Source organism: Cygnus olor, chromosome 3 (genome assembly GCF_009769625.2).
Source record: "Cygnus olor isolate bCygOlo1 chromosome 3, bCygOlo1.pri.v2, whole genome shotgun sequence".
NCBI lineage: Eukaryota > Metazoa > Chordata > Aves > Anseriformes > Anatidae > Cygnus > Cygnus olor.
Genome location: NC_049171.1, coordinates 101,824,843 through 101,852,795, shown reverse-complemented (window position 1 = coordinate 101,852,795; position 27,953 = coordinate 101,824,843). Strand labels below are relative to the sequence as shown.

The 27,953-nt window shown below is 37.2% G+C and overlaps 1 protein-coding gene across 4 annotated transcripts in view; it reads left to right on the top strand.

Annotated features, from left to right (window-relative positions):
• KCNK2 (potassium two pore domain channel subfamily K member 2) overlaps positions 1-24,139 on the top strand; it is a 129,703-nt gene extending 105,564 nt beyond the window's left edge. For all 4 annotated transcript variants that reach the window (XM_040552673.1, XM_040552672.1, XM_040552675.1 and 1 more), the window contains 2 exons: positions 6,214-6,353; positions 21,890-24,139. In XM_040552673.1, coding sequence (XP_040408607.1) covers positions 6,214-6,353; positions 21,890-22,207 — 458 coding nt within the window. In that variant the 3' untranslated portion in view covers positions 22,208-24,139. The remainder of the gene's footprint in view (positions 1-6,213; positions 6,354-21,889) is intronic.
• Positions 24,140-27,953: the final 3,814 nt, after the last annotated feature.

Genomic DNA, 27,953 nt, shown 5'->3' with positions numbered 1-27,953 from the left:
TAAGAAGGATAGGGGCCTGTTGGAGAGAGTCCAGAGGAGGGTCGTGAGGAAGATCAGAGGGCTGGAGCACCTCTCCTATGACAGGCTGAGATTGTTGGAGTTGACAGTCTAGAGAAGAAAAGGCTCCATAGAAACCTTACAGTGGTCTTCCAGTACCTACAGGGGGTCTATGGAAAAGACAGGGAGAGCCCTTCTGAGGGAATATGTAGTGATAGGACAAGGGGTAATAGTTTTAAAGATAAAGAGGGTAGATTTAGATTAGATATAAGGAAGAAATTCCATAATACTAAGCTATTTTAAAAGGAAAACTGACACTACAAATTATCAATCTAGCTGATAACATTTGTCTTAAGGGCTAGGTTTCCTTATTAATTTTGAAAAAGCATGCAGAATATTTTGCAAGCTACCAAATTCGTAAGCTGTCTTTACGATTTTTTGTTTGCTTGTGGTGTTTTTTTAGGTAAGCCATAACCACCTTGTAGACATTAAATACCATTGGTGTTTTATTGTAGACCTTATCTAGAACACACTCACCCAAAAGTTTAAAAGCTGAATGCCAGAAAATGAGATGAAGCAAGTAGGGATAAGGCACGTAATGGTGTAAATGGCTGTAGGGGATGTTGTCATGATGGAACATAAGTATTTCATCTGGCAGAAGCATCTGACATCATTGTGGATCTAGAGCATGACATTTCTTGGTTTTGATTTGTCACGGTGAGTCGTGCATCAGGCAGAAAGCTACTTCAGTCCACTTATAAGTGCCTAGGTGACCAGCCACTTGAGGAAAAAAAAACCACACTGACATTAACTTAGTTCCTTTTTTCTGATTTTTTTGGCTGGGAAGGCATGTTCCTTAAATAATATTTAGAGTGTAAATTGCCTTGTACCACTCAGAAGAATAGTCAAAATTAAAGCAGAGTGGTGGGCAGTGTCATTTCAATTTGAAATTATAATGGAGTGGACTTCTAGAACAACAACAAAAAAGGCAATTCTTGTAGCACGTTGGAGCTCCGTGGGATATTTCATAATTATGTGTAAATTTTGTTTCTTAAAATTCCCTCAAACAAAACAAAATTCCTAACTATTTGAAAACTTCCAAATATTCTGGTAATTATCTTATTATCTTTCTGGGAACTGTTATCCCAGTGGAAAAAACAAGTCTGAAAGTCCTGGATAGTAATGTCATGGTTGTGATAATGTGTATCAGGGTTAATAGAAACATTTCTTACAGTATTTCTCTTTTCACTAACATGGAATTGGCTGCTGCCTGGCACCACTGGATTTGAAAGCTGAAGAGAAGCCTTGGAGAACTTTTAGGAAGTAAAGGAGAGTGTTTCCAAATAGCTGTACCAGAAGGGAACCAACAGGAGAACATTACATTCCGTAATCTCATGGTATTAAAGGTTGTAGGGCTGGCTGTTACAATAGAAATACTCGCACAGTTCTCCAGATTTTTTTCTACAAATTTCTTCTCATTTGTACTGGAGAACAAGCATTCAGTTCCCAGGAACCACAAGGCCAAAACATCCCCTTTTGTACTGAGAATCTAAGTTGTCATTTGGAGCCTATGGAAATTTTAGCTGCAGTTTCAACTAGCAAGAGAAGTCCTAAGGTAGATGTAAAAGGCTGATCATTCAGGGTCTGTGCAAGGAGAGAAAAGGTGAACAGTTTTTGTATTGCATGTTCAAGAAAATACATGGATAGTATTCCAAAAAAACCCACCTTTTTCTGTCTTGGAAAATGGATTTTTTTCTTTTTAATTGGGGTTGGGGCTGGAGGGTGGGGTTGATTTTTTTTTTTGATGGGGAGATTGAGTTTTGAATGTATTTTTATTCTTTTTAAAGAAATTTTTTATAACTGAAGAAAGTTTACCATTGTAGCTTTTCACACATGCAAATACACGCACACAAAGGAAGTAAGAAACTATCTCTTGAAAATCATGCCATACTGATTCGAACATAGTTTATCTTGTTTTCAAGGGAGACCATGAATAATACTAGAGAAAAAACAATCAAGCTATTATTATAAATATTCCAAAAGAGGAAAGTAAGAGGACTTTTCATGTCATGTCATTTTTAGTGTAATGAAAGATAATGTTGGCTACCAACGTTAGCAATGAGGTCAAAATATATGTAACATGATAATGCATTGGTCATATGTGCAGATAAATCCTTAAATATTTCTGGAGGAGATAGTCTAGCAGCTATCAAATACAAAGTAGATTAGATGCCCAGAACTTGACAGAATTACGTGAAGGTCAGAAATATTAATACCACATCAGTAGTCTGTTTCACAGGCATAATGAATAAGGTTATGCTGCAATCAGTCCAATTTAACTAATCACAGAGTTTTGTGAGTCTTCAATTTTAAAATGTTTTCGAAGGTGTTCTTTCTTTTTTTCTTCTTCCTTGATCTGTGATTTTAGCTCACTGCTTCCTTACTGTTTTGGGCTGTAACTGAATTAAGTTTATTGCCATTTATATATATATATATGGGTCTGCACTGAATTACTTGGAGGGAGAACTAATTTGTAGAATACTGTCAGATTTATAGTCTCATTTAACGTCACCAAACTGAAACACCTTACCTACTGGTCATAGCAGTCCCATTGATCTGTGCTCCCTCCTGCTGGCCTTATGTTTTTTTTGCCATTCAGAAGTGCTCTTTGTCACCTCAGGACTTCATATCTTTTATAAGGGCTATATGATGTGAACCATGTAGGCTGTTTTAAGCTTAAGTCAGCGTGCAGTGTTTCACTCAATTTCTGTATAGGACAGTGTGGAACGGGTGTTTTATAGCCATGCCCTGTATTCTGAAGTAGCTTTCCATTTTCCACTGAGTGGTATCAAGTAACTTGTATAGCCAACATTATATTCTTTCTTGCAGATGGTGCAAATGTTGTCTTGTCCCCAGCATGCCGCTTCTTCAGGTCTCTGCATAAGCTAGCCTTACTCTGTCCCTTTTTGCAGTTCTTCGAGGTAATTCCTTTCAAGGTGCAGGGCCAAACCTCCATGTTTCTTTGGAATGGGACAAACGAAGTTTCTGGATTATGCCAGTTGCCCATGGTGCCAGGTTCGTCATGACTGATGGACAAACTACTGATTGAGGGATGGCTACTTGTTAACCTTTGATTTAAGTTGTGCTTAAATTTAATCACTTTTTTATGCTCAGAATTTGTACTGTTAATAAAAAAATAATAAAGACCATTCCTGGTCTGAAGGGCCAGTTTGGGAATAACACAGAAGTTTATGCTAATATGGAATTAAGATACTCAACATCAGTATTGTTTTTCATTCTTTATATTCTTATAGTTTTGAAGCAAAAACATGAACAAAAAGATACTTTAGAGAGAGAGATTTCTAGATTTAGAGATTTCAGAATAATTGTGTGTTTGCTATGAAAGGATAGAGAAAAGAGTGGCAACAATAGAGAATACTGTTTACTTAATTTATGTAATATAATTGTTTTATGTAAATTTAAGCTTGATCACGTACCCGATAAACAGAATCCGTTCTAATGTACATCTGAAATCTTGTCGAATGCCATCCTTCACTAAAACATAGAACTTTTTACTTCAGAAAGGAAAGGTGCTTGGGTCATAAAAAAATCTATGCCTTCCATGGAAAATCCTAAATCATTTAAAAGTTGTTTGGCAGACAGATGTAAGAATGGTGGCAGCAGCAATGCAGTCTGTGATGAAGATGAATGGGAAAGCTCTTTGATTTCTTGTTGATTTCTAGGGAGTTTGGAATCAAATCTGTACCACAAAACATCTCAGCAATAAACTGGGGCTGCTCTTTGTAAAGATAAAGGCAGTGAAAATTCTAGTTAGAGCTGGTGCACGCCAGTTGACCAAATCTCTGGGAAGGTAGATATATATCTTTTTCGTTTGTTAAAACCTATTTCAGGTAAAGTTCAAACAAAGTTGGACAAAAGTTTTGTCCCTTGGCCCACAAAACTAATTTTGCCAAACATTAAAATTCAACTTGCTTCTCAGCATTTTGCTTCTGAAGGCATTATGTAAAATCTGCTTTGCAAAAGACAGATGATAGCATTACTAAAAGTGGTGCTATGAAAAATTCATGCAAATCTATCATGTTGATACACTTTTTACAGTGTTACTGGTAAATTCATTCGATTAATTATCTCACACTTCAGTACAAATATATTTACGTGTACATACACATACACAAATATATTTATACACATTTATGTAAATTGCAATTCAGTAGTTAATGAATTTCATTTACTTTGAACTCAGTACAGTTGATTTTGATTCTGTTTTCCTACTTATGATATTGTGTTACTCTATGACACTTGAACATTTCCGCTGAATTCCTCCAATAGTTACAGAAGACAATACTTATCTCAGGACAAATATCCTTAAGTATATCTCTTTCTCCCTGGTCTTCCATTAAATCGAGACCTCACCAGGAGTCTCTGAAATTCATAGATTCAAGAGCTGATAAAGACTTCAGCTGTCAAGCCTTTCTAGAGGGTTTTGACTGTCCCTTGCAAACTTTGGGAAAGCTGGACTCCTTTGGGCATGGCTAGATGGAGCCATCTCCTGGCCAGACAGCAGAGAAAACTCTTAATTGAATATTAAGACCTGATCTGGTAATCAACCTTGCTGTAAACAAATTACATATACATGATGAAGGAATTGCTGCCTGCAGACTGATATATTTGGGTTCCAGTTCCCATTTATAAACTTTACACACTGGAAATTAGAAATCTGGCAAGTGGATACCTTACATTGTATGTCTTTGTGCATTGTATGAACATACGAAGAATGTGAACCAAGGAGTGTGGTTCGTTGCTGACTCCTGATAGAGCTAAGGCATGGTGGTAATCAACCACTTTTTTGAATGATAACAGGGACAAGTCATCTGTAAATCCTGTTTTACTGCATTGACGCAAGGTGGATGTTAACATATTTCTTTCTCTGATATTTTGTTTGTCCTGGGGTGTGACAAACTCAACCTTTTGGGTGAATGGCTGTCTTCTGTTCCGTTCTGATAAAGCCCTGTCTTGTACCATGTTTGTGACTGTACAAGTGTTGAAGTATCCATTTTTGCAATATGGATTTCATCTCTTAGGCAGTTGAGTAAACCACTACAGCTCAACAATTTTTATTTATGAAAGGGCTTATTGACATGAGAAAAACAATTTCCATCTATGAGGAATCCCGCACTAAGATACTAGTCAGTAAAATTCTTTGTTTGCATGTAATCTGCATGGTGATTAGATAATAAGAGCTAGGAAAAACATTGCTCTTCATGAAAGGGGGTAAAGAGAATTTTCATTTGGCCGTTTCAGTGGGCAGACTTGCAAATTTCTGTTTACAGCAACCCAAATAAAGAGTATTCTTTTATTTGTCATAGTATAGCTGATCTGCAAGTTTAAGACTTGTTTTATTGTACTACAAGATGTGAAATATGAGTTACTTTGTGTTGTCTGAGAGCTCTGGATAAACATAACTTCATTTTATTTTATTTTTATTTTGGGGGGAGAGTGGGGGGATAGAATAAAGCATCTGTTCTTTACAGTTTTATTGGACCTAAAAGTTCCATTACAGACATCTCTGAAACTTATCCTTTTTTACTTCAACACTTGGAAAGAAGAAAGTGTTTGGTTCTTATGGCAGTGGGATTCAAAAAAGCTGCCTTCAGCTGTCAGGTATTTCATCCTATTTTTTTTTTTTTTTTTTTTTTGAGTATGATCAGCTCAACTCAAGTCTCTGTAGCCTGGTTTCCTTTTCAGTAAAAAGGAGATGGCAATGTTTGACTGCCCAACAGGGACATTTGTTAATGCAGGTACTATTCTTCTCTACTAGGGTTAAAGGATTCATGTAACTGAGATGTGCTTCTAAGTCCTTGCAAAGTCAGATTTCTCAGCATAAAACATATGCCAGAACAACACTTAATTTCGTACAGCATGTGTATTTGGAGCAGGTGGGAAGTCCTTCTGTTCAAGCTGTCTTCAACGCCCTTAAGTGTCCTCCACCTTAAGTGATGGTATCTCAAAAGTTGAATAAGTTTGTCAGTGTTCATTTTAAATATTATGAAAGATTAGGAACGATTGTGTACATTTTCATACTATTGCTGATCTGTTTTTTAATTTTTTTCATTTTTAGAAAAAAAAATAACTTTAAAATAGTATTGCACATATAACAATTAAGTGTGCTTTATTTTTAACTTCATTGTTTTTCAGGGGGATCAGATATCGAGTACCTAGATTTTTATAAGCCAGTGGTGTGGTTCTGGATCCTTGTTGGGCTTGCTTACTTTGCAGCTGTCCTCAGCATGATCGGAGACTGGCTAAGAGTCATATCAAAAAAGACAAAGGAAGAGGTAAGAATATTTTGAAAGGAGAAGAAATACTGTTTTTTAAAAACTTTGATTAGCAGTCAGGTGAACTTACAACCCCTTTTACTCTTAGGGAATGGGACAAAGCTGTCTGTATATTAAATATATGCTTCAGCTCAAATGGAACTGTAGCAGTCTAGTCCAACATATAGTGAATTTTACGTGGCTGCATATAAATTTATGTAAACTGTATTGTTGAATGGTGTATACACAATTGTGACTGAGTTAGAGGAAAAATTTCTCTGAAAGAATTATTCTAGATGGTAGAATAAAGTCGGTGATTTTTGAGGCAAAAAAATTATTCTGTTTTCATTGTTTCTGTATGGGATGCAGATATGTAAAAATAAATTTAAAAATCACTAAATAGTTATATTCAAGATACCTTTCATCATTTTACAACACTAAGAGAATAAATGTTTCCTATTATGTAGGGTATTGAAATGAATTATTTAAATATGTCTGGGTGTATTTTACTATAATTATCTTCAGCTGCATGCATAGCTATTTGTAGTCAGGTGCATTGTTTTCAGTTAAAATATATTCTTATTTGTAAATGTGTATTTATCATTTCAATGATACAATATTTTACTTTAAATCTTTATTTACTTTACTTTTAAGTGACAAAATTTATTTTCGTCACTTTAACAAAATGTTCTGGCTTCTAAAAATGTTAGAGGATAAATAAAAATTCCTTCGACAATTAGCACAGTTCAACTTTCACTAGAAGTTTCAGAAAGAAATTTTGTTTTAAGCAACGTATTATTTCCCTCTAATTTTACTTCAGTTCCTCTGCACATATCAGTTCATTTGTGTTATTTAAATAGAAAAAAACTATTTTTTTATGAGATGAATATGCTGGTTACTGTGCAATGGCCTGCTACTTATGTTTCTTTAAATTGTCTCTGTAGCTGTAGGGCATGGCATCAATGTCTAGATGTAATCTTGACGTTGCTTGAGTTCCCAAAGTCCTCACTATAAAGAGTAGTTTATGCCCATACATCTTGACTCATTACAGGCTCCTTGGGTCACTCAGGGCCACTGCCTCTTCCTGACCAAAGGGCAGTGGTGATAGTGAGAGCAGGCAAGAGGGTGTGATTTGGGCACTTGGGCAGGATTACTAAGCCCAGTTTGTGAGCTCTGTAGCCTTTTTGCATTGCTCTTGCTATGCTTAGAGCTCTTACAGCTAGTGACAGCATTGTGGCAGGCCTGTTCTAAGGAAATTTTTGCTAAGAATTTCATAAACACTTATTGCAATAAGAGAATCAGCAGCTAACTAATGAGAAAATGTAGCTCCAAAGCAGAGGACAATATTTTTATTATTATATTATATTTGATAATATGTCAAAATAAAATATATTTTGATATATTTTATATCAAAAAATAATATTTGATTATTGATCAAATTAAATAAATTTGATCAAATTTATTTAAAGAGTATGAGAACTCATCTTTTGCCTCTGCTCTGCAAATTTTAAATTATATTTATAGTTTGGTTTAAACAACTAGCTTTTCTAGTGTCCCTCACAAATATGGAGCAGGACGTATCGCACAAGTGTTCTCATTTCCAGGTTCAACATTTTGCAGGATCACTATCTTGTGTTCTGGAAGAGCATTGAGGGCATCTTTATCAGTCAACCTGCATGATCTCCACTGTCTGTAGGGAAACCAGCAGATCACTTCAAATGGCGTTAGCCTGTATTGTTTTTGTGTATTATTTTGAACTTAAGAATTAGGTCCATCTAGCCCATTACTTCATCTGCACTGGGAAAAAGTAAGAGTTGGACAAGTACATGTGGTGTTTCCCTATTGTCTAACTGTTCACAGCCTGGGTCAATTCCTAAACTGCATTTAGTTTCTAGATTCTTGAATAAAAGTGGTATTATGACTAAGGCACTATGACTTGGGACTATGCAAAAATACCTTGTTCAGGCTTCACTTTGCAGCACTTCCTCATGCACTAGTGACACAATGTAGTTCTTCATGCTACTTCCTGAAATGAATCTGGTCTTTAATCTTACTTTTCTCATACTCTTCTATTAGGCAGTAAGATCTCTGGATAAGATGCTATCTTGACTATATAATTGTACATAGCACTGAGGGTTTAATCTTGTTTAGGATGTCTCATTATCCATGTTATTATAATGATAATATATTAAGAATGTTTGAATTTTGTTATGTCTTTTTTGTTATACTGAAGACATTTCAGTATAGGCTAAGAAACATGAATTGAACAGAGTCATGGATTTCTGATATATTAAGTGTATTCCTAGTTATATTAAGCAAAACTCAAAATTTCCCAGGTTATCCAGCACAGTGCTATGCCAAAGTTTCTTTCCTCAGGCACCAGGAATGTATCCCCTCTTTCCATTCTTCCTCACCTTTGTAGCCTAAACAAGCATATTCATTTTGTCTACAGAAAGGAAAACTTCGTTCTTCAGATATATCCAAATTCTCTTGGCTGATGCAGGTATTAAGGATTTTGCTGTATACAAGTGTCTCATGTGGTTTAGGTTAGATTAAAGACAGACATAATTTGTACCATTTGTTCAATTAATCATATCCCTGATGTTCAGAAATATTCCCCCACTTTTTAACCCATTGCTCAAGCATGTCTGAAAAAATGCATATGAAAAAAATGCATAACAAAAAATGTTCTAGCAATAACTACTACAGTATCAGAAATGTGAGAACAATTTGAGAAAACAGAATCACGGCATAGTACTATTTGTGTGCTAGTTAGGAGATATGAAATATTATTTCTGGATTCTATCCTAATTTTGTAAGAAGAAATTTGTGTACAAATATAGTGTATTTTGCTGTGAGGTGAACTGTTTGATTAAACAGAAGCATTGTACAAGTATTCACTTTACAAGTAGCATTTTATGACTTTAAAACTGCTGTTCTCAGATCATCTTTGCCATCTGTCCAGGAAAATTCGAGTGAAAAAGTTGAGACAGTTCAGTGGAAATGTAATCATTAAATCTCCTCTTTGCCAGCAGAAGCCAGAGGACACTCTGAATTTCTTGAATTATCTGTTTTTTCAGTTAAGCCTAAATTTATGATGGTCTGTTCCAGCTTCTGTGGATGCAGATTATAACAGAAGAACTTATCTGTAGTTCAGATAATAGAAATAAGTGCAATGGAAAATCCTAGTCACAAGCATGATTTTTTTACTGTTTTTTAAGGAAACATTTTGTCAGTCTTTGGGGGGGAATAGCTTGTTATTCCCAGAAACAGCCTTTAACACTGGAAAGAAGCTATGCTACTATGCTATATACTGAAATCTACTGAGAGACAGAGGCTATGATAAAATCTATAGGATATAACACAAGGATCATTGAGTCCAACTCCTGGGATCCCAAAATATGACCCCCCTCCCCACCAATAAAACAAAAAATGTTATTGCTTATTTAGAGTACATCTTGTGTAAGGAAACCTCCACGTTCCAAGAAATTGTTGATCATGATTATCATCTAATTTCCTGTTCACATTTTTCTCTTTACTAATGCAGTTATATTGTTCTTAAAAGCAGTTTATATAAGGTTTTGTGGTAATAATGTATTATAATGTTTCAACAAATAAAAATCTATTTTTTCATGATACCACCAGAAAAGTTTCTCATATGCAAAGTGGAGTTGAAATAGTAATAAAAAAATCTGGTCAGATATTCATTGATCCACAATAATGCTGTATTTTGATATTAAAATACAGATAGCCAGGATGTCTTTCAGTTGCTCAGGTGGCCTTTGTCTCCTGAAATATTCTTGAGAGTTTTGAATGCCTCAGATGGAGAGGGAGGTGAAAGACAAGTAGAGACAGAAGTGGGAGTTTTAGAAGGATAGATCTGCTGCTGGAAGCAGTTCATACAGTAAGATAGATGAAGTGTCAGAAAGTCATTGGAACATGCTGTGTGCTAAAATCTTAAGTAGGCGATCTGTCTCTGAAGTTCAGCTTCAGAGTACTAGCTTGCCTGAACCTCCCCCCTCTTCATTATTCTCTGTACTCTGATTACACAGAGCACTTACATAGTCTTCTGATTTTAGTTGCTTTGAAAGGTAAAATTTCAGGATTTTTTTTCCTTGTCATATTTTCTTTTACCTCAGTATGCAGCAGCTTCTGAATTTCAGTGTTTCCTGCAAAGATGCCTGCCCAATCAAGAATCCTAGTTATTTAGGCTATAAATTTCAAATTCCCATTTATAAGATTAAGCGCTTGCATCCCTTGGCCTCACGATAGTGTTTGTTAAGCTCTAGTCCATTCAAGCTCTAGACTTCATTTAAGTCAATGAAGATGTGATTAACCTCCACTGTAGATGTTAACATCAGAACTAGTCATCTACATTGCCTTTATAGTCACTAGAAAGAAACGACTGTTTCTAGTATAATCTATTTGAATTTTTTAAGGTATCTACCTTAAGATGATGAATTATAAGATGAATTATATCCTCAAAGAGCCTGTTCTCTTTGGTATATATCAAAAGCCCAAGTGAATGACTTGTGTTAGACATTAGCTCAGTTTGGACAAGTGATTTTTCATGCTGGGTGTCTTTCTTTTGAATTGAATGACATGGATCCAGCTTTAAAGACCAAATCTAAGACTTCATGAGAAATAGCACATTTATTTCTTGTGAAAATTCAAGAGGTAACTGTTACCTTTGGTATTTATAAACAATTTGATTCATCTGAATCATCATTCTGTTTAATCCTTGGCACCAGTGGCAGATCTGTCACTCATGTCTGTCAAAACAGAATTAGGCTTGTCATGATGATGCCATGGAGATTATTGCACTCTCTGTAGTATTTGTTGTCTTTTCATTTTACTATAGCTCAAGGCTAAATGCGTTCATGCAGCATATGGGGCCCAAAATTAAAGAGAAGGTAAACCTCTCATATTCCCTGAATGTAGACTTTATGCATGGAAATGGTATGGTATCTCTCAATCTTGTCCTATTATTTTTATTTTTATTTTTTTATTTTTTTAAAAAGGAAGGAAAATTAGTCAGGTCTGACTTTACAAAACAGGTGAGCCAAATTAGTTGCTCATCCATGCTGAAAACACTGGCCTTCCTTTCTCCCTCCTTTATCCTCTGTCCTTCCCCTGGCCTTCTCCACAGTTTCTTTGTAGTATACTATACCTCTGACTTAGCAATATATCTGGTGCTTATTTGATTGTAAAATGAGTGGACTCAACTTGCTAGGAAAGGGACATAAGAGTTTTGCAAGACTTCAGTGAATTCAATCAGCCTAGCAGGCAAACAGGCCTCAGAGCCTCCTCCGTGAGGGTATGTGACCGAGGAGGAAGGAGGTTTTCCTTCAGTGACAATGAGCTCTTAATCTGGCACTTGCTATTTTATGAGACAACATCCATTGAGTTAGAAATGAAACTGATCAAAATCAGCATGGTGATCAGAGGCCTTTTACAAAGCTATGGGCGCATTGCTGATCCATTGCACGTTGCTTTAAGCAAGATGGAGCAGCTTCTGTTGAGGAAAACAACTCAGGGCTTTTCCTTTTCTTACAAACAAAACATTTCAATAATGCTAACGATCATCTATTCACAAGTTCAAAGGGTTGGGCAGAAGGACTTGGTGCAAGCCTGTTCCTAGCAAGTGCTGAATTAGAGAAATATTTGTAGGAGGCAGTCATAGTGCAAAAGCAATTGCAGGTGAAGTCCTTTTACATGACAGTGATTAATGGGGGTGACACAATGCTAGGATGTGCCAGCAGGGGATTGTTGAATTTCTGTAGGAAAATGGTGTTACAGCTGCAGATGTTATAAAAAGGAATATTGCCAGAAAACAGTCCCTAGCCCTGTGGCCTAAGATTCAGGCAGAATGCAGAGCGCTACAAAAAAATGGTGAAAAAAAAGAGCTGTCTGAAGAGAAGTCTGCCTAGCTTTAAGAGTTTCTCCCAGTCCATCCAAGATGTGCGGAAATGTGTATCTGAGAAAGAATTGCAACATTCAAAAAAATGATTGTTTCTAATAATTTGTGTCAGATGGGGAAGAACATAAAGTATTAGGTCATAAAATATTTGTATAATAAATGCAGCTCTAGGCCTCCAGTCAAACTTGAATAGCAATAGGACAGAAAAAAAAATAAAATAAAAAAGATGGGACTACATCCCTCCATAATTTTTCTCAGTCTTGGAGACATATAGAGTGGTATTAGTGTAAGAAAAAGGAAGAAATGGCTGACCTGATTTTGAATGAAATTTGATCTAATTCTAAAAGATCACAAGTATAAGCCACCCTGGTGGTTTTCTAGGTCCTGCCATTGCAACAGTCTAGTACTGAGTTTCTGTGTTGATCACTCTTTTACAAGTACACCATCGTACTCTGCAATAAGGAATGAAAGGATACGTTGTTCTGTTAGTCCGAGAGAAACTAATCTGCTGATTGGTTTTGACATTTTATTTCTTGAGATGTCTTTCTTCATAGCTTTGTGTACTTCAGACACAATGCCTACTTAATTTAGTCTCAGATTCACTGCACACACAAAGGTAATACCTATGCTGTTATCATATTGTGTGGCTTATGTTTATATTCTACCTCTTAGCAGAGGATACTAAAGCTCTTTAGAAATGTCTATGTTGTTATTGTATAGTAAGTACCAGGGCCCTAAGTGATGCTGGTGTGGTGTTGATTATAAGAGAAGTGCTACCCAAATACACATCTGTTAGCAGCTTGGACACTGTGTCTGGTAAGAGAAGGTGGGCACTGAGGGCATGCTACCTGCCAGTACCAGCACTTAACCCTGCTCTTCCACATGCTCCCCATTGCCTCACCGTGCTGACTTGGACAATTCAGGAGTGATACAATGCCTTCAGTTCAAGTTGCATTCAGCTAGACAGTGATGACAAGAGCTATTGAATTTGCAAAAATAAAACTGGAGCAAATTACTTACACTTCATAGTAAGATAGAAATTGATTAAAGAGTTCTGTTATAGCAATGGCATTTCTCGGAGTTAATTACACATGAAGATTCCCTGAATGTAGGTTATCACCGCTTACATTAGGAGATCTTGATTTTTTTTGGAGACGAGATGTAATTGATCCTTTAAGCCATTGAGACAAATGTACCTGTGACTTAACTCTATTGACAGAGTGATATTTAGTCTTGAATGTCTTCAACCCCCATCTTCATGATTAACATTCCTGAAGACTATTATTATTATTATTTATTTATTATTTTTGTAATCTCAGAGCTTGGATATTATTAGGACAAGACACCAGAACATGTTAGCAATAATGTGTATGCATTTGATAACTCTCTTGTGGAAAAGTCCTCGGACGAAGCCGGTTCAGCAGAATAACCTTGCATCTTCAAGAAACTGTGTTGACAGTGAGGAAATTGTGTTTTGCAATAATGGATAAAAGGGACTGAAGACATTATGGAATACTATTTGTTACAAGGGGTAAGTGCAGTTGTAATACTCAGGTGGAACAACTTTAGTGGAGCTTTAATATTTCACAGAAGTATCACTCCAGATATAGATACTGGAAATTTAGGGATTAAGCAATTTTTGGTGGGACTTGACCATGTAAATACAGTAGCCAGTCTTCATTCAGTACCAAGTCAAAATTAGGTCTTTTGTTTTTATGTTCTCTTCAGCATATCTTTATAAGGAGAAAAAAAAAGTCCAATGAAATTATGGAAGTTATCTTTTTTCCTGTGGGAGAGATTTGAGAGAGCCTTTCAACTGCTTGTGGCTTGCATTTTGTTATGTTTCTACTATAATTCTCAAAATGTTTGCTATTTCTGGCTGCAGCAAAGTTATGGGCTATAGAGAGTAGACAGACTACATGTTGGTCTCCTGAATCACATTAGGGTCAGCTGATAGAGCTTCATGTAAACTTAAACTTTCTTGTGATTAATTCTTGTGATTCTCATGAGTGTAATTCACACCCACCACGTTGAGAGGGGTTGGATGCTCTCTGAGGTAGATAAAACAACTAAATAGAACGACTGATTTTGATAGGAAAATGTAATCATCTCTTTTTTGTTATGCTTGAAAGTTTACTAATAAAGTGGAACACTATGGGTGGAGCTAATCAGACCAATAGCTTGTGTACAGTAATGAAAGATACACATGCAGCTCTATGCAAAGAGGTTTCTGATGGGCAGTATCAGGTACCTAACATGGGATTGTTTATATTTTTGGAGGAAAAAAAAAGAAGTAAACCAAAGCAAAAATGTGGTGACCGTTGTATTTGGCTCTGTTTTTGTAGAGGTGATTAAAAAAATAAATTTGTAAGCTACCTGTTCCTATTTAGTTGAATTAGACCATGAGAGATCAAAAGGGACACTTCTGTATCTGCCATCTGTCGTATCTCCACAAAATATACTCCCACAGCTGCCACCATAGATACGTCTCCACAACAAAATAATCAAAATTTGCAGGCTCTCTGCATTTCCATTGGGTAATGTGGTTTATTTCATCCAAGGCATCAGATGTTCTCATGGAAGTTGTGGGTGAAACCAAACAGTCATTGCTCACTGGAATGAACTCACAAACATTATTTATTAAAGGACTGAATAATCCAATTACCAGTGGGAGAGAATTGTTCCCAAAACACTTCTGACCACCATGTCTACAAAAATATCACTGTCTATGTAATCGTAATGTTACTCCAGAAGATGGCAACTTCATAAAACAGAACCTTTCCCCTCTGATATTTGGCCTTAAAAAAAGAAAAAAGGGATACCTGTACCTGTCAGGGGATCCCAAAGAGAGAACAATTACTGCTTTATTTGTACCATTCAACTTGAAATTTAGGTTTGGTGGCTTAAAAACTTGTAGAAGAGTTCTTTGCTACAGAGCTGAGGTCTGGGAAGAACAAAGGAATGGAAGACAGTGATTAAACTCCTGGGAAAGCTTGGCATACATATCTTGTTAGTGCCTGTGGTCTTTCCTCTCTGTGTTAAAGACAAGTAGACAAGAGTCTTCTCTACCTATTCACTGATTATAGCCCAATGGAGTTAGGATATTCTCTAATAATGCTAAAGGCCATATACTGGGAATGGGAATTTACTTACTTTGACTATAAATTCTTAATATACAGGAAAAGAATGACTGTCAATCAAAATGTCTGTGAAACCTATCTTTTCCTATTCTGCAACGATGAGCATAAATTTTGGGCAGGAAAAAGTGGTGTATGCTTCCCCAGGCCTGCAGGAAAGCGAGAAGGTAGAGATAAAAACCCTTCTACAGAGTCAGCCCACCCAGCAGCTTCATCGTTAAATACATCTAGTATCTCTGTACCTACATTTTTTTTTAATTTCATTTTTTAAGTGGGAATTTTTAGAGAACAGTTTCTGAGAAGGCTGGATGAGTTTCTTGAAAGCTAAGACAAAATGTTATGTACTCTACTCTGCTGCCTGGATAATGTGACATGTACATGCTCTTTCTGGTTTTGTCGCTGCGTAGCATATCATGGAGAAGTTAATTGGATGTGTTATTTTTAAGTAACAGAAAAGTACATTGGAGAGGAAAAAAGCTGAAAAACTTTGGAGAATGCATTAAGGATAAATGTTAGAAATCATATACTGAGGAACATCTAGAGCATTAAGAACTTCAGTAAGGAAGGCCACTTTTTTTTCCCTCCTAAAATGCAGTCAGAGGTGTATCATCTGTTCATTATTTAATTGATTTTGGGGGGGTCTGCACTAACATTATGACCATCATAAAGTGTATGAGCCCTGCATATAAAAGGAAACAACAAAAGGGTACAGATATCAAAGAAAAAAACTACACACTTCATTTAGAAATACATATAGTCTCATTTTCTTGCACAGTGTGTGTAATGTCTATATTTTGTTTAGTACTCACTGGTATAGCTCCTCCCAGGCATATCTTTCATATCATATATCTGAATTCTGTCCAGGCAATATCTTCCCTTTCTGTGAACAGAAGCAGATTAACTGGTTATACTTTAATATTAGAATTTTTCAAGAATGACCCTGAGAGAGAGAAGCAAACTAAGGCAAAGTTAGAACAGTGCGTGTTCACTTCAGTCTATTTAAGGAGGTCCTTCTCTATGTTTGCTTGTTTGTTTCTATTTTATTTTATTGACCACGGCTGTGACTTAATTCAAAGTGCAGACTACTCATATGTAAAGGTTATGGCTACATGACTTGTGCTGTCCAGACCATACTTAATAGGATGAGCAGTCTTCCTGCATGTTGGGCAGTTCTGTTTGTATAATTATTTGGTTATCTGTTCAGAGCATGTCCAGAAAGGTCCTCAAATTCCTGACAAATATAAGGAATTAGAGTAAATGTAATGAAGAACAAGTCATGTTCTTCAGTACTTTCAAATATTTTTTTCTTTTAGCAGCAGCATCCCCTTGGGCATGCTTACATTCAGGATTATGTGATTGGCCTCTATCCAAGACCTGAGCTCAGCTAGAAAACAAGAAAGCTGAAACATGGTAATGAAAATCAATAGGGAAGGTGTTGGTCTCACCCGTGGTACTGGCTGAGAGACTTGTCCTGCACCAGTTTTATGTTGGTATTAATTTAGATACTTTTTGTCAGGAATAGGAGAATGAGTGATTACTTAATGTCCATGTTTTTTCCTACGCCCATTAAATTCAGGATGTCCATCTTTAGATAATATTGTTGATAAGGTATATGCAGAGTCCGGGAACTGTTTCATCATTCAGAAAGTTCATACAGTATTTTTGGTGTGTAGTTTTTTATTTTTTTAAACTGACTTTAACAGGAATGAGAAGCCACATTTCAAAATTGTTCAGATACTGTTTCCACTGTATACTGATAGAAAAATTGTGAAATTAAAAAGCTGACTGGGTGGCTGCGCCCAAAGAGTTGTAGTGAATGGAGTTAAATCCAGCTGGGGGTCGGTCACTAGTGGTGTCCCTCAGGGTTCAGTATTGGGGCCAGTTATCTTCAATATCTTTATCAATGCTCTGGATGAGAGAATCAAGTGCACCCTCAGTAAGTTTGCAGACAACATCAAGTTAAGCATGAGTGTTGATCTCCTCAATGATAGGAGGACTCTGCAGAGGAATCTGGATAGGCTGGACTGATGGGCCAAGGCCAACTGTATGAGGTTCAACAAGGCCAAGTGCCAGGTCCTCTACTTGGGGCACAACAACCCCAAGCTGCGCTATGGGCTGGGGGAAGAGTGGCTGGAAAGCTACTCAGTTGAAAGGGTCCTTGGGGTACTGGTCAATAGCTGACTGAATATGAGCCAGCAGCGTGGTCAGGTGGCCAAGAAGCCCAACAACGTCCTGGCTTGCATCAGAAATAGCGTGGCCAGCAGGATTATGGAAATGATTGTCCCCCTGTACTCTGCTCTGGTGAGGCCGCACCTCGAGTACTGTGTTCAGCTTTGGGCCCCTCACTACAAGAAGGACATCGAGGCCCTGGAGCGTGTCTAAAAAAGGGCAACAAAGCTGGTGAAGGGCCTGGAACACAAGTCCTGTGAGGAGCGCCTGAGGAATCTGGGATTGTTTAGCCTGGAGAAAAGAAGGCTCAGGGGAGACCTTATCATACTTTACAATTACCTTAAAGGAGGCTATGGGAAGGTGCGGATTGGGCTCTTCTCCCAAGAGCTAAGATGAGGGCAAATGGCCTTTAAATTGCACCATGGGAAGTTCAGGTTTGATATTAGGAGAAATTTCTTTACTGAAAGTGTTGTGAAGTATTGGAACAGGCTGCCCAGGGTTGAGGTTGAGTCACCATCAAGAGGACTTCAAAAAATGTGTAGATGTAGTGCTTAGTGACATGGTTTAATGGCAGACTTAGCAGTACTAGGTAAAGTTTGGACTGGAGGATCTTAGAGGTCTTTGCTAACCTAAATGATGTTACGGTTCTAAGTCAGTCCTGGAGCTGAGCTAGGGACTATGTCCCCATTACTAGTGGCATTTCTATTCCCTGACAATCAGGAGTGAGCAACATCACCAGTTTAGTGCTACTTATCATATGGCTGACTTGAGTGCTATCACTGTGACATGTTTTTCCTATTAACTCCTGAAATATTTTGTCATTCAGCTTTATGTAACGTACTTAGTTGTCAATAATTTCTGTGAATGAGACCATATCCTTGCATCAAGTTGCCCTCAACTATGGTATCTGCAGAATCTGGAGTTCTGTGCTGTAATGAGGTAAGAGAATTTGAGAAAAGTAAACAAATGTTACAGAAAGTACGTTGAGTTTTTTTTTGAGCAGCATAGGCAACTGGCATTTCAATTACTTTGCATAAAAGATTTTGTGGCTGTCAGTGCCCAGATGAAGAGGAGCTATAATGCAGTATGAAGAAATGTCATACCCTAAGGACAGAAAGAACCTGAACATAAACAGAAATGTCCATACAGATAAAGGGAGGATCAAATTTCGAGAGCGAGTTGCTTATGTTCACTGGCAGTTGAAAACTGCACACTTCTTCTCCTGTAACCTTTTGTACTTGAATCTGTAAGTGCTATGGAATTGAGAGTTTCATTCTGAAAACATAACATTTCGAGTGCATTTCAGTTCACACAAAAGCTAAGCAATAATTTGGGGTACACATAGTTCACACAGCACTGAACTTCTAGTTTCTCCTGCTGTGCCAATTACCTACGATTTACTATTAATGTATTTCAATTCTGCTTAGCAACAGCACAGCATTTTTCAATGTTTTCAATGATTTTAATATAAAGCTGAAATTGTGCCAAGCAGCATCATAGCTCTGGTATATGGACAAATATGATTGAGACCACCATGTTCATTTCCACATCACCTTAATTGGAACATGAGACTGTCTCCAAAAGGCATATCTAATGATGTTCTTCATCTAGCTGCATAAATTTCTTTCCCTAAAGAAATCTAATTAGAAGTTAGTAATTAAATATCCTAATAACTACAGTTTGAAAATTCTCCAGAATAACTAACATGCGTGAGTTACACTGCCTGTGCTCCATCACCAACATGCGGCGCTCCAAGACAGCTCTATCACCAACATGTGGTGAGGGGGACTGGTGGGGTAGTTTGGAGCATGTACTAAGGGTTACATGTACTTGCTCTTTTCAGAAGCATGGCCAGCTGTTTTTTCTTTGCTGGGAGAACATGAGAGAAGCAGTAACTGAAATTGCTATTAAAAGGCAAGTTAAAAAGGTTAGGGGGAGGCAGTTCAAGATGCTTGTGGCTTCCAGTAGGTTGCCAAGACACAATTTTAAAACTACTAATCTGATAAAATCCCTTCAATGTGACTGTGAAATGGTAGAGATGTGTGTATGAGCAAAATAACTGGAATGCTTATACAGCTGGTGAAAGCTACAAACATGCTGGGTAAAATAGAAACCCATATACTGTCTATTTGCTCCCCTGGACAGGAGCGTGCTCCAGAATTTGAGCAGCCTGCCTTTATACAAGATTTGGAGCGGGACAGAGCTGTCCTAGGGTGTGCGCTGATACTCCTTATCATCTTTTTATTACTTGTTTACTACAAATAAAAATATTGTAGCAGCTGAAATGTTTCAGCAGGACAGATTACATTATTTTCAGATCTGAAGTGCAGTGTGTCTGATCCTAATTGCGCAATTTAAATACTAATAATCATTCAGCTGAGCAAATCCTCTGTGTATTACAGATAATAATCCTTGTTTTAGAAAATATACGTAATGGGTCCACATTAGTCAATGGTGTAATTCACTGAAGCTGAGACAAATGTAATAAAATGACCTCTGGGTAAAGAGTTTTTTGTTTTGTTTCTGGAGGGGGGAAGTTCTCCTGAAAACTTGTCACTCCTGAGTGAGCTGATTATTTTTTATCTTCATTATATTCCTGTTTTCCACTGCACTGCAAAGCATGAATAAGCCTTTGGCCACTCTTCTCTGCTAGCTTACCCTCCATATTTGTCTTTGTTAATTTTTATTTTATTTCTGTGCCAAGTCCAAGCTTGCTTGCCAATGATTGAAATTCTGGACTGAGCAGTACCAATTAGACTAATTTATTTAAGTGGGTTAATTCTTCTAAAATGCCTTGCTTTGGAGTTATATTTATCAGCAGTCTATCTTCCCTATGCTATACTTTCCAATTAATAAGCTGCCCACAGAGACAAGATTTAAAGAAAAACAATCTGTTTCCTTAGCCCTTATAACAAGATAATCTCCTCAAAAGGTGCCTCCTTTAATTACCTATATAACTTAATATTGTAATGGTGGTTTGGTTGAAATACAAGAGCAAATTATAAATAGCGTATAAATTACAAGGCCATAGTTCACCTCAGACTGTTATATGGGTAAGCTGCCAAGTCTGTCTCATGATCTGTCCAAGGAAGATGAGGATAATCTGTGAGTCTGTGCCAGCAGCTGCCTCCCTCAGCAGTAGTCTCAGTTTGGGTTTATAGGATGTTGCATCTTTCCCAATACTGAAACACAGAAATGGTGGAAAGGAATCTTAAAGGGTAAAAAAAAAAAAAAAAAAAAAAGGTAGTTTTTGATGAAAGTTTAATGAAAAATTGGTAGTTTTTAATGAAAGTGCCTTTATATTGACAGCCTCTATAGCAAAGACGCATAGAGTGAGGGAACAGGAGCTAAGTGTGCAGCAGGGATGTACATGCATAGAGTCACAGAATCACAGAATGGTTTGGGTTGGAAGGGACCTTAAAGACCATCCAGTTCCAACCCCCTGCCATGGGCAGGGACACCTCCCACTAGAGTAGGTTACTCAAATACATACATACATGAAATGATAACGGTTGTGCAAACTAGCACCTTGCAGCCAGCCAACCTGACTGGAGATCTGTGCGCCAGAGGGGAAATGCCACCCTCCAGCTATACGGTAACTGTATCACAGCCCTATGCACTGACTGGCAGCCTGCATTTAGTCTGGGTGTAAACGGTGACAGTTCCAGCAGTCCCACGCTGCCATTGTGTGTGTGTTGTTTTAGCATGTCACTGCAGAGGAGTCAGGGTGGTAAGCAGACATGTTGATGACATGACTGAAGCTGTTACTGTACTGGCGCTGTGTTCGAGCAAGCACAAAAAAGAGAATACCAGCAGCTGATGCTTTTTTTTTATAAAAGCTTTTCTGCCTAAATTTAGAAAATTCTTTGCCAAGCCTCCTAGGGATCTTTCCACAGACAGTAGAAGTGCTCATAAATAACCCTGTGCCCTGGTAGCAATACATAGCACAGCCTGGATTGCTGGGATTTCAGCATCCCCTGACCAGTTGGGTACTGTGCAGCTGCCAGGGCTCCAGAGCTTCCTGGTGTTCTTCGCTGCCTATAATTCAATAACAAATTTCAGCAGAAAAGATTTCTCTCTCTCTTTTTTTTTTTTTTTTTTTTTTTTTTTTTTTTTTTTAGAATTGCTGTTAACTCTTCCCAGTGCATCATTTCTTCTTGTTTAGTTGCTGTCAATAAAGAAATGAGTCTGTGGGATGAGAAATCTGTACCAACTGCAGCAGCTCTTTGCTAGCCCAGAGACACATTGCTTTCTCACTGGGCTTTCAAGCCTACAGTCTTTAATGTCCTCAGCCAGGTTATGTTTCCTTTTTTTTCTTATTTTTGCTGCAGGTAGGGGAATTCAGAGCTCATGCTGCAGAGTGGACGGCCAACGTCACCGCGGAGTTCAAAGAAACGCGAAGGCGTCTCAGCGTGGAGATCTACGACAAGTTCCAGCGGGCTACCTCCATCAAAAGAAAGCTCTCCGCTGAACTCGCCGTCAACCACAATCAAGACCTGACTCCTTGCAAGAGAACCCTGTCAGTCAACCATCTCACCAGTGAGAAGGACATCTTGCCAGCTCTTACAAAGACGGACAGCATTTATATGAATGGTTTGACGCCGCACTGTGCAGCAGAAGAGATAGCCGTTATTGAAAATATTAAGTAGCTGTGACTTTGGATCCCAGCCCATGAGAAGCTCTTGGCTTAGACTAGCCATATATCTCTTTTCTCCACCCTGTCAATGATCAATGCTAATAGCATTTTATATGTGTGCATGAGTTCCACAGAAACTACAGTCCCGAGTTACCATCACATCTCTTCAAAGACACAAAGATGAATGGCATTTCTGTTATCGAAAGATGCTGGAACAAGCAACGTCTTCTGCCTTTATCTGCCCAGACTGTTTTCCACTTCTCCTAATGTGCCATATGGCCTCAAGAATGAATCACACTTGTTTATGGTAACAATGTAGCTTTGAGGGATCAGTCCTTAAAATTTCAGGGTCTACCTTACTGAGCCTAGGAATGGACCATTTATGGACTACAACACATTTGTAAATGGCAAGAAATTCTTATGCAGCCTTTTACCTAAGAAATTTTTGTCAGTGCCTTATCTTTTGAAGAACCAGAACCTCTACAATTCCTGTATGGTTTTTGTTTGTTTGTGTTTTTTTTTTTTTCTTCTTTAAATAAGAAGTGTATTTCCTTTGAGCTTTCATTCTTCCTGAAATGATGGTGTTTTAAAGGTGTCTGTATTGAAGATACCAACCAGCATGAATGAACGCCAAAACTCAACAATCATCAAATGATGTTCTTAAGCTCTAAATTTAAAGGCACTGCAGTCTCAGAAGTTTCAAACATGTCCCCCAGAAGCATTTTGTTTTACTCAGGTCCAGCTGATACTTGTTCACACTGACTTGTAGAATTTGCTGACCCTGTTCAGTCTTATTTTTTCAAGCAGTGTTCAGCAGTTTTTTTCTCTGTGTCAGATGTACCAAAAAATAAAATAAAAAAATCTGCAGCTTATCTATTATTAAGTTATTTGGTGGATGACAAGAGCAAATAAATATGGCTATTTTGAGGAGAGGCAGGAGAGGCTTTTAATTGCTGTATCCTAATAACAACATTCAGAAAACAATGCAGAAAAAAAAAATACAGCATTTTTTAACAAGCATAAACCTTCTGCCAGATATTTGCTCTGTGACAAGGATTCTTAACTTCCTCTTTAAACCAAGTCGCACCAGATGCCATATGATATTTTACACAGGAATCCTGCTGGAGTGCTTTCCTGAATGTCACACTGTACAGTGGCTGCCTGTGCCGGAGCTGTGACTAGCGTGGGAATGCAATCGAAACTGGTATCACTGTGACTTTGTACATTTCAAATAGAGATGGCTCTGAATATAAGTGCAGGCATGAAGAAGAGCTGATAAAATAGCACAACCTGAATACTGATGATTGTTCAGAAAGGATAGGCTGATGAGAAGCAGATCTAAACCAGACTCTGTGTTTTCTTTACTGGTTTTAAGAAAACACGTTAACTTTAATTTTACATCCTCTGTTTTGCTTATAGGTGTACATGAGATTCAGAAGAAATGCAGGATGGAATGGATAATTTTACATTCTTTTCTTATGTTAGTCTATTGTAACCTGGCTGTACATAAAATGAATTGAACAGGCCTTAAAGAATAATTTAGGCTCTGTGTAAATTAAACAAAAAACATCAAAAAAAAACAAACACAAAAACAAGACTTTGCTGATTGGGCATGATTCAAGTGGCAAATCTTACAGCATCTCTGACCATTAGATAACATGCAAGATATGAATGTTAATGTTTTTGGATGCTTAGCTTGTTTTCTAATAAATATAAGTTAATATGTAAATTCAGTCAATTCAGTGTAAATATCAGTCAGTTAACATTTACAGAGAATATGCTTTTAAAATTAAAGAAGTTCCATGAAACAGCACTGAGCAATGCTCTTATAACAAAGACCCTTGTCTCCCCAGCACAGTGTTCTGAATGTCCACATGGCAAGAGTTCATCTTGCCATGTATAAACTGTGAATTGTAATGAAAAATAAAGTTTTTAATTAAAATAAGCTTTTCTGAATCTCCTGCTTGCTATAACTGGAATGCTGAGAAATCATTTGTGAAACTGATTTTGTGTTTTCACTGGTTAGAGTATAGCAGTTTGCCACCTTCTTTAATTTAAGATGGTTTAGCAATAAAGGCTTGACTCATCCAGCACAGGAATATATTTTTTTCTTGATATTAAAAATAATGCTCTTTGGATGCTGTACCCAATCTTGTGTTTCTTTCTGTTTTGTTCAAAAACTTGGGAGGATGAAGTTTATTCTGTCACATGCTATGGAGCTGCTGGTAATCTCAGAATTTTCACTGATGGAGATGTGGGATGCTGTGCTGGTGGTAGCCTTGTGCAGAGGTGTGTGAACCAGCAGTCCTACGGGCAGTAACCTGCTGCACCAGAACAGTCATTTTGGCAGTGGATAGTTTACAGTGGCCTCTCTATGTTTTGGCCAAGCGACCATTGACTTGCAGCTGTGTGGTGGTAAGTAAAGACTGATGAGTGTTATTTTATTAAATTGTTCCAATCTGATTTGGATGGGATGTCTCAGTGCCTTTTGGAGGGACTGGTAATGTTTAATGTTTACTGTCTTTGAAAGCAGATATATCTTTATGAGGGTGGTGAGGCACTGGCACAAGTTGCCCAGAGAAGCTGTGGATGCCCCATCCCTGGAGGTGTTCAAGGCCAGGCTGGATGGGGTTTTGGGCAGCCTGGTCTGGTGGGAGGTGTCCCTGCCTATGGCAGGGGGTTGGAACTGGGTGGGCTTTAAGGTCCCTTCCAACTCAAACCAAGGTTAAGTCCTTGGATCGCTCTTATTAGTTTGTATCAATTTACCAACCTATAGCGGTGAGTGCCTATGTGGTTTCTTTAATTTTAAAGAAACTTTCAGTCGTTTCAAGACCTGCTGAAGAGAGTACGTTGTTTCAAAAATTTATGACAATATTTGTAATATTAGTATGGATATGCGTTAAATCCATTGAGCATTTATTTACCTTGATCCTTGCATGTGATTTCTGGGAAAAGAAATGTTGTTAATTTATATGTAAAAGCCATTTTCTTTTCTTTTTTTTTTATTTCTTTTTTTTTTTTTTCCTTTTTTCTGACTTTAGTATTTGATCTAAAATATCCAGCCTTATCAAAGACTTGTCTGTTTGGAAGAATACATTAACAAATAAAATCCTTACTAACTGAAGAAGAAAAAAAGATGCAACAGTCCAGCTGGTGTAAGTGGGTAGAGTCAATACAGGTCTAGAGCCATTAGTGTTATTTCAAAATCTTTTTCTCCCTCTCCAAGTACAGTGATAGATCTGGTAAGGATGGCTAAGTGAATTTACAAAACTTCATGATGTCCGTAAAGATCTTTCTTCTTGCTCCTGTGAGAGCAAACTTTTGAATTACAACCCTGTGCCTTTCACGCCTCTGGAAATCCTGTGTAGCTCTCTTTTTCCCTTCCAAATGTGGAGCTACAAAAACAGGAATTAAGACTTCATGAAATTCAACTTAGCCTCCTTCCTCTCACACATATGTGGAGATGTTTTCAGACTATTGGGATGCTTGCTACTTAAGCAAGTTTCTGAAAATTGTATTTCAGTTTGGTAAAGGTTTATTTTTGCTTTTACAGCCAAGCAAATACCATAAAAACAGATGTTGAAAAAATATTTTGAATGATTGATAAGTTCTAGCACATACCGATATGTAGAGGCACATTTGCCACCTAACAAAATAGTTTATTTCTCAATGTAAGAAGAAACGTTAATAAAAAGGATCTGGAATCTGTTGGAGAAGTAGCTAATCTGTATTGGTGGCTGTTGCCTATATTCTGCCTTGCATAATAATCATTCTTTTTTTTTTTTTTTTTTTTTTTTATTCTCTGTTGTACTTTGTATTCTCGGACAAAGTGTCCAAATTGTCTACTTTGGTCAAAGCCTCAATTCTTCATCAGCCCTGCATAGGAGGCAGGGAGACCGAGACTAAGCCACAGAGAATTTGTTCTATGCCCCATCCTTGCTCGAGTAACATGGGAAGAGCTTACTTTTGCATTTCCTCTGTGTGTTTTTTTTTTGTTTGTTTGTTTTTAAACTCTGGGCTGGCTGTCCCCCTTTTCCAATATTTAGGCAGCCTTGAGGCACTACAGTCTGAGTTGCAAACAGCCTGAAAGGGTCAAAGCCAGAAGCTCACTGAACCTTGTGAAGCCGTGCCTTCCTCTCTTCACCCCTTCCTGAATTATTTTTTTGATGCAACAGGAGGAAAGCTGGGGAGTAACACAGGAATCCACAGAAGTGCTAAACCTCCAAAGGGACCAGACTTGAACTGGAATGGACCTTCCTTGGGTCACTAAACAAACTGTGAGACCAGGACAGCAGATGGGAGAAAATCTGGCTTGTGTGTTTGTTTTGAGTTCTTGCTCTTCCAGCATCATTTCTACACGAGTGATCTCTAAACAGGAATACAACACGTCCAGTAGAAGAAGAAATGGAAAACTGCTCTACTTAGTCAATCCTACATGCTCATGACAAGTCTACATATGTATATAATTTTATTTCCTGTGAAGGAAATTTTCCTGTCAGGGAAACTACATATAATGTCGAAATACTGCAGTAATATTTCTAATAAATTACTGTCATACAGTTCTGGGGTAATTACCTTTTTTTTCCTACCTTGCAGTATTGTTTGAAAGGAAAGGTTTTTATATATTTAAAAAAATATATACATTGTACATGAATTTGTCAAAGTTAAGGTAATTATTTTGTCATAGAAACATGTGTAAGATTTTTGGTTTGTGCTGCCCTGCAGATTTAAAAGAACACAACCTTCCTGTGAACAATATGTTCCATTTGGGAAAAATAGAGAAGATGCTGATTTACTGTTATGAGAAATAAAAAGCTGTTGAGCTACTCATAGATAATAAAAATGCCACCTCTTTAATTTGAACAAGCATTCTGTGCTTTGCCAAATTGTTACAATTATAAGGAGCCTGTGTAAGAATCGGTTATAACAGGTCTATTATACTTTAAAAACTTGGAACACTTCAATTCTAGGACATTGAAAATCATGCATTCACAAACTTTCAGAGGATTACATTGAATAAGTTTATGAACAGGCACCTTAGTTATTGCAAAACATCATCATTTTTTTCTTTATATAAACAGCTGATATATTAGCTTATACAGCTTTTTATTTTGGACCCACGTATATGTGTGCTTTCAATGTGCATCAACGTTGTTGTATAATCTTAAGCTGACTAAAAAATCCACTTTGGTAAATTCAATAATGTTTAATGTTAAATTAGAGTTTTGACAATGTAGCTCAATTTAAAATCAGTATATTATAAAAACAATAGACATCACAGCTTTTCATGAATTATAGCACTCTCTACATTTGTGATATAATAAATCTTTTTTCTTTTTTTTTTTTTTGGCCTGTTTTAATTGTTTCTGAATGTTCAGCTGTTTTTCTGGTCTAGCTGATATAGACAGATAATTACAGAGACAACAACTAATCTATGGTTTGTAAATAATACAGTATGACCAGGCTACCAGTATTAGATTTCTTTATGACTGAGTTTGGGATAATAGTTTTTGTTCTGTTTCCACTGTTGCTAATTATTGTTAGTAGGATTCATTGAACACTGCATGTACTTTTTTTTTTTCCCTGTGAATGTCACAAGAATGTTTATGAATGTCCTCAGTGAGAAACTCCTTGAGAAGGATTTGCTTTATTAACCCCAGTTATTAATTCTAGCTAATGCCCAAGAATATACAGTCAGATTTTCATCCTCCAGAGAAAGGCACGTGATATGCATACACTATCGATCCTTACGGGAATGT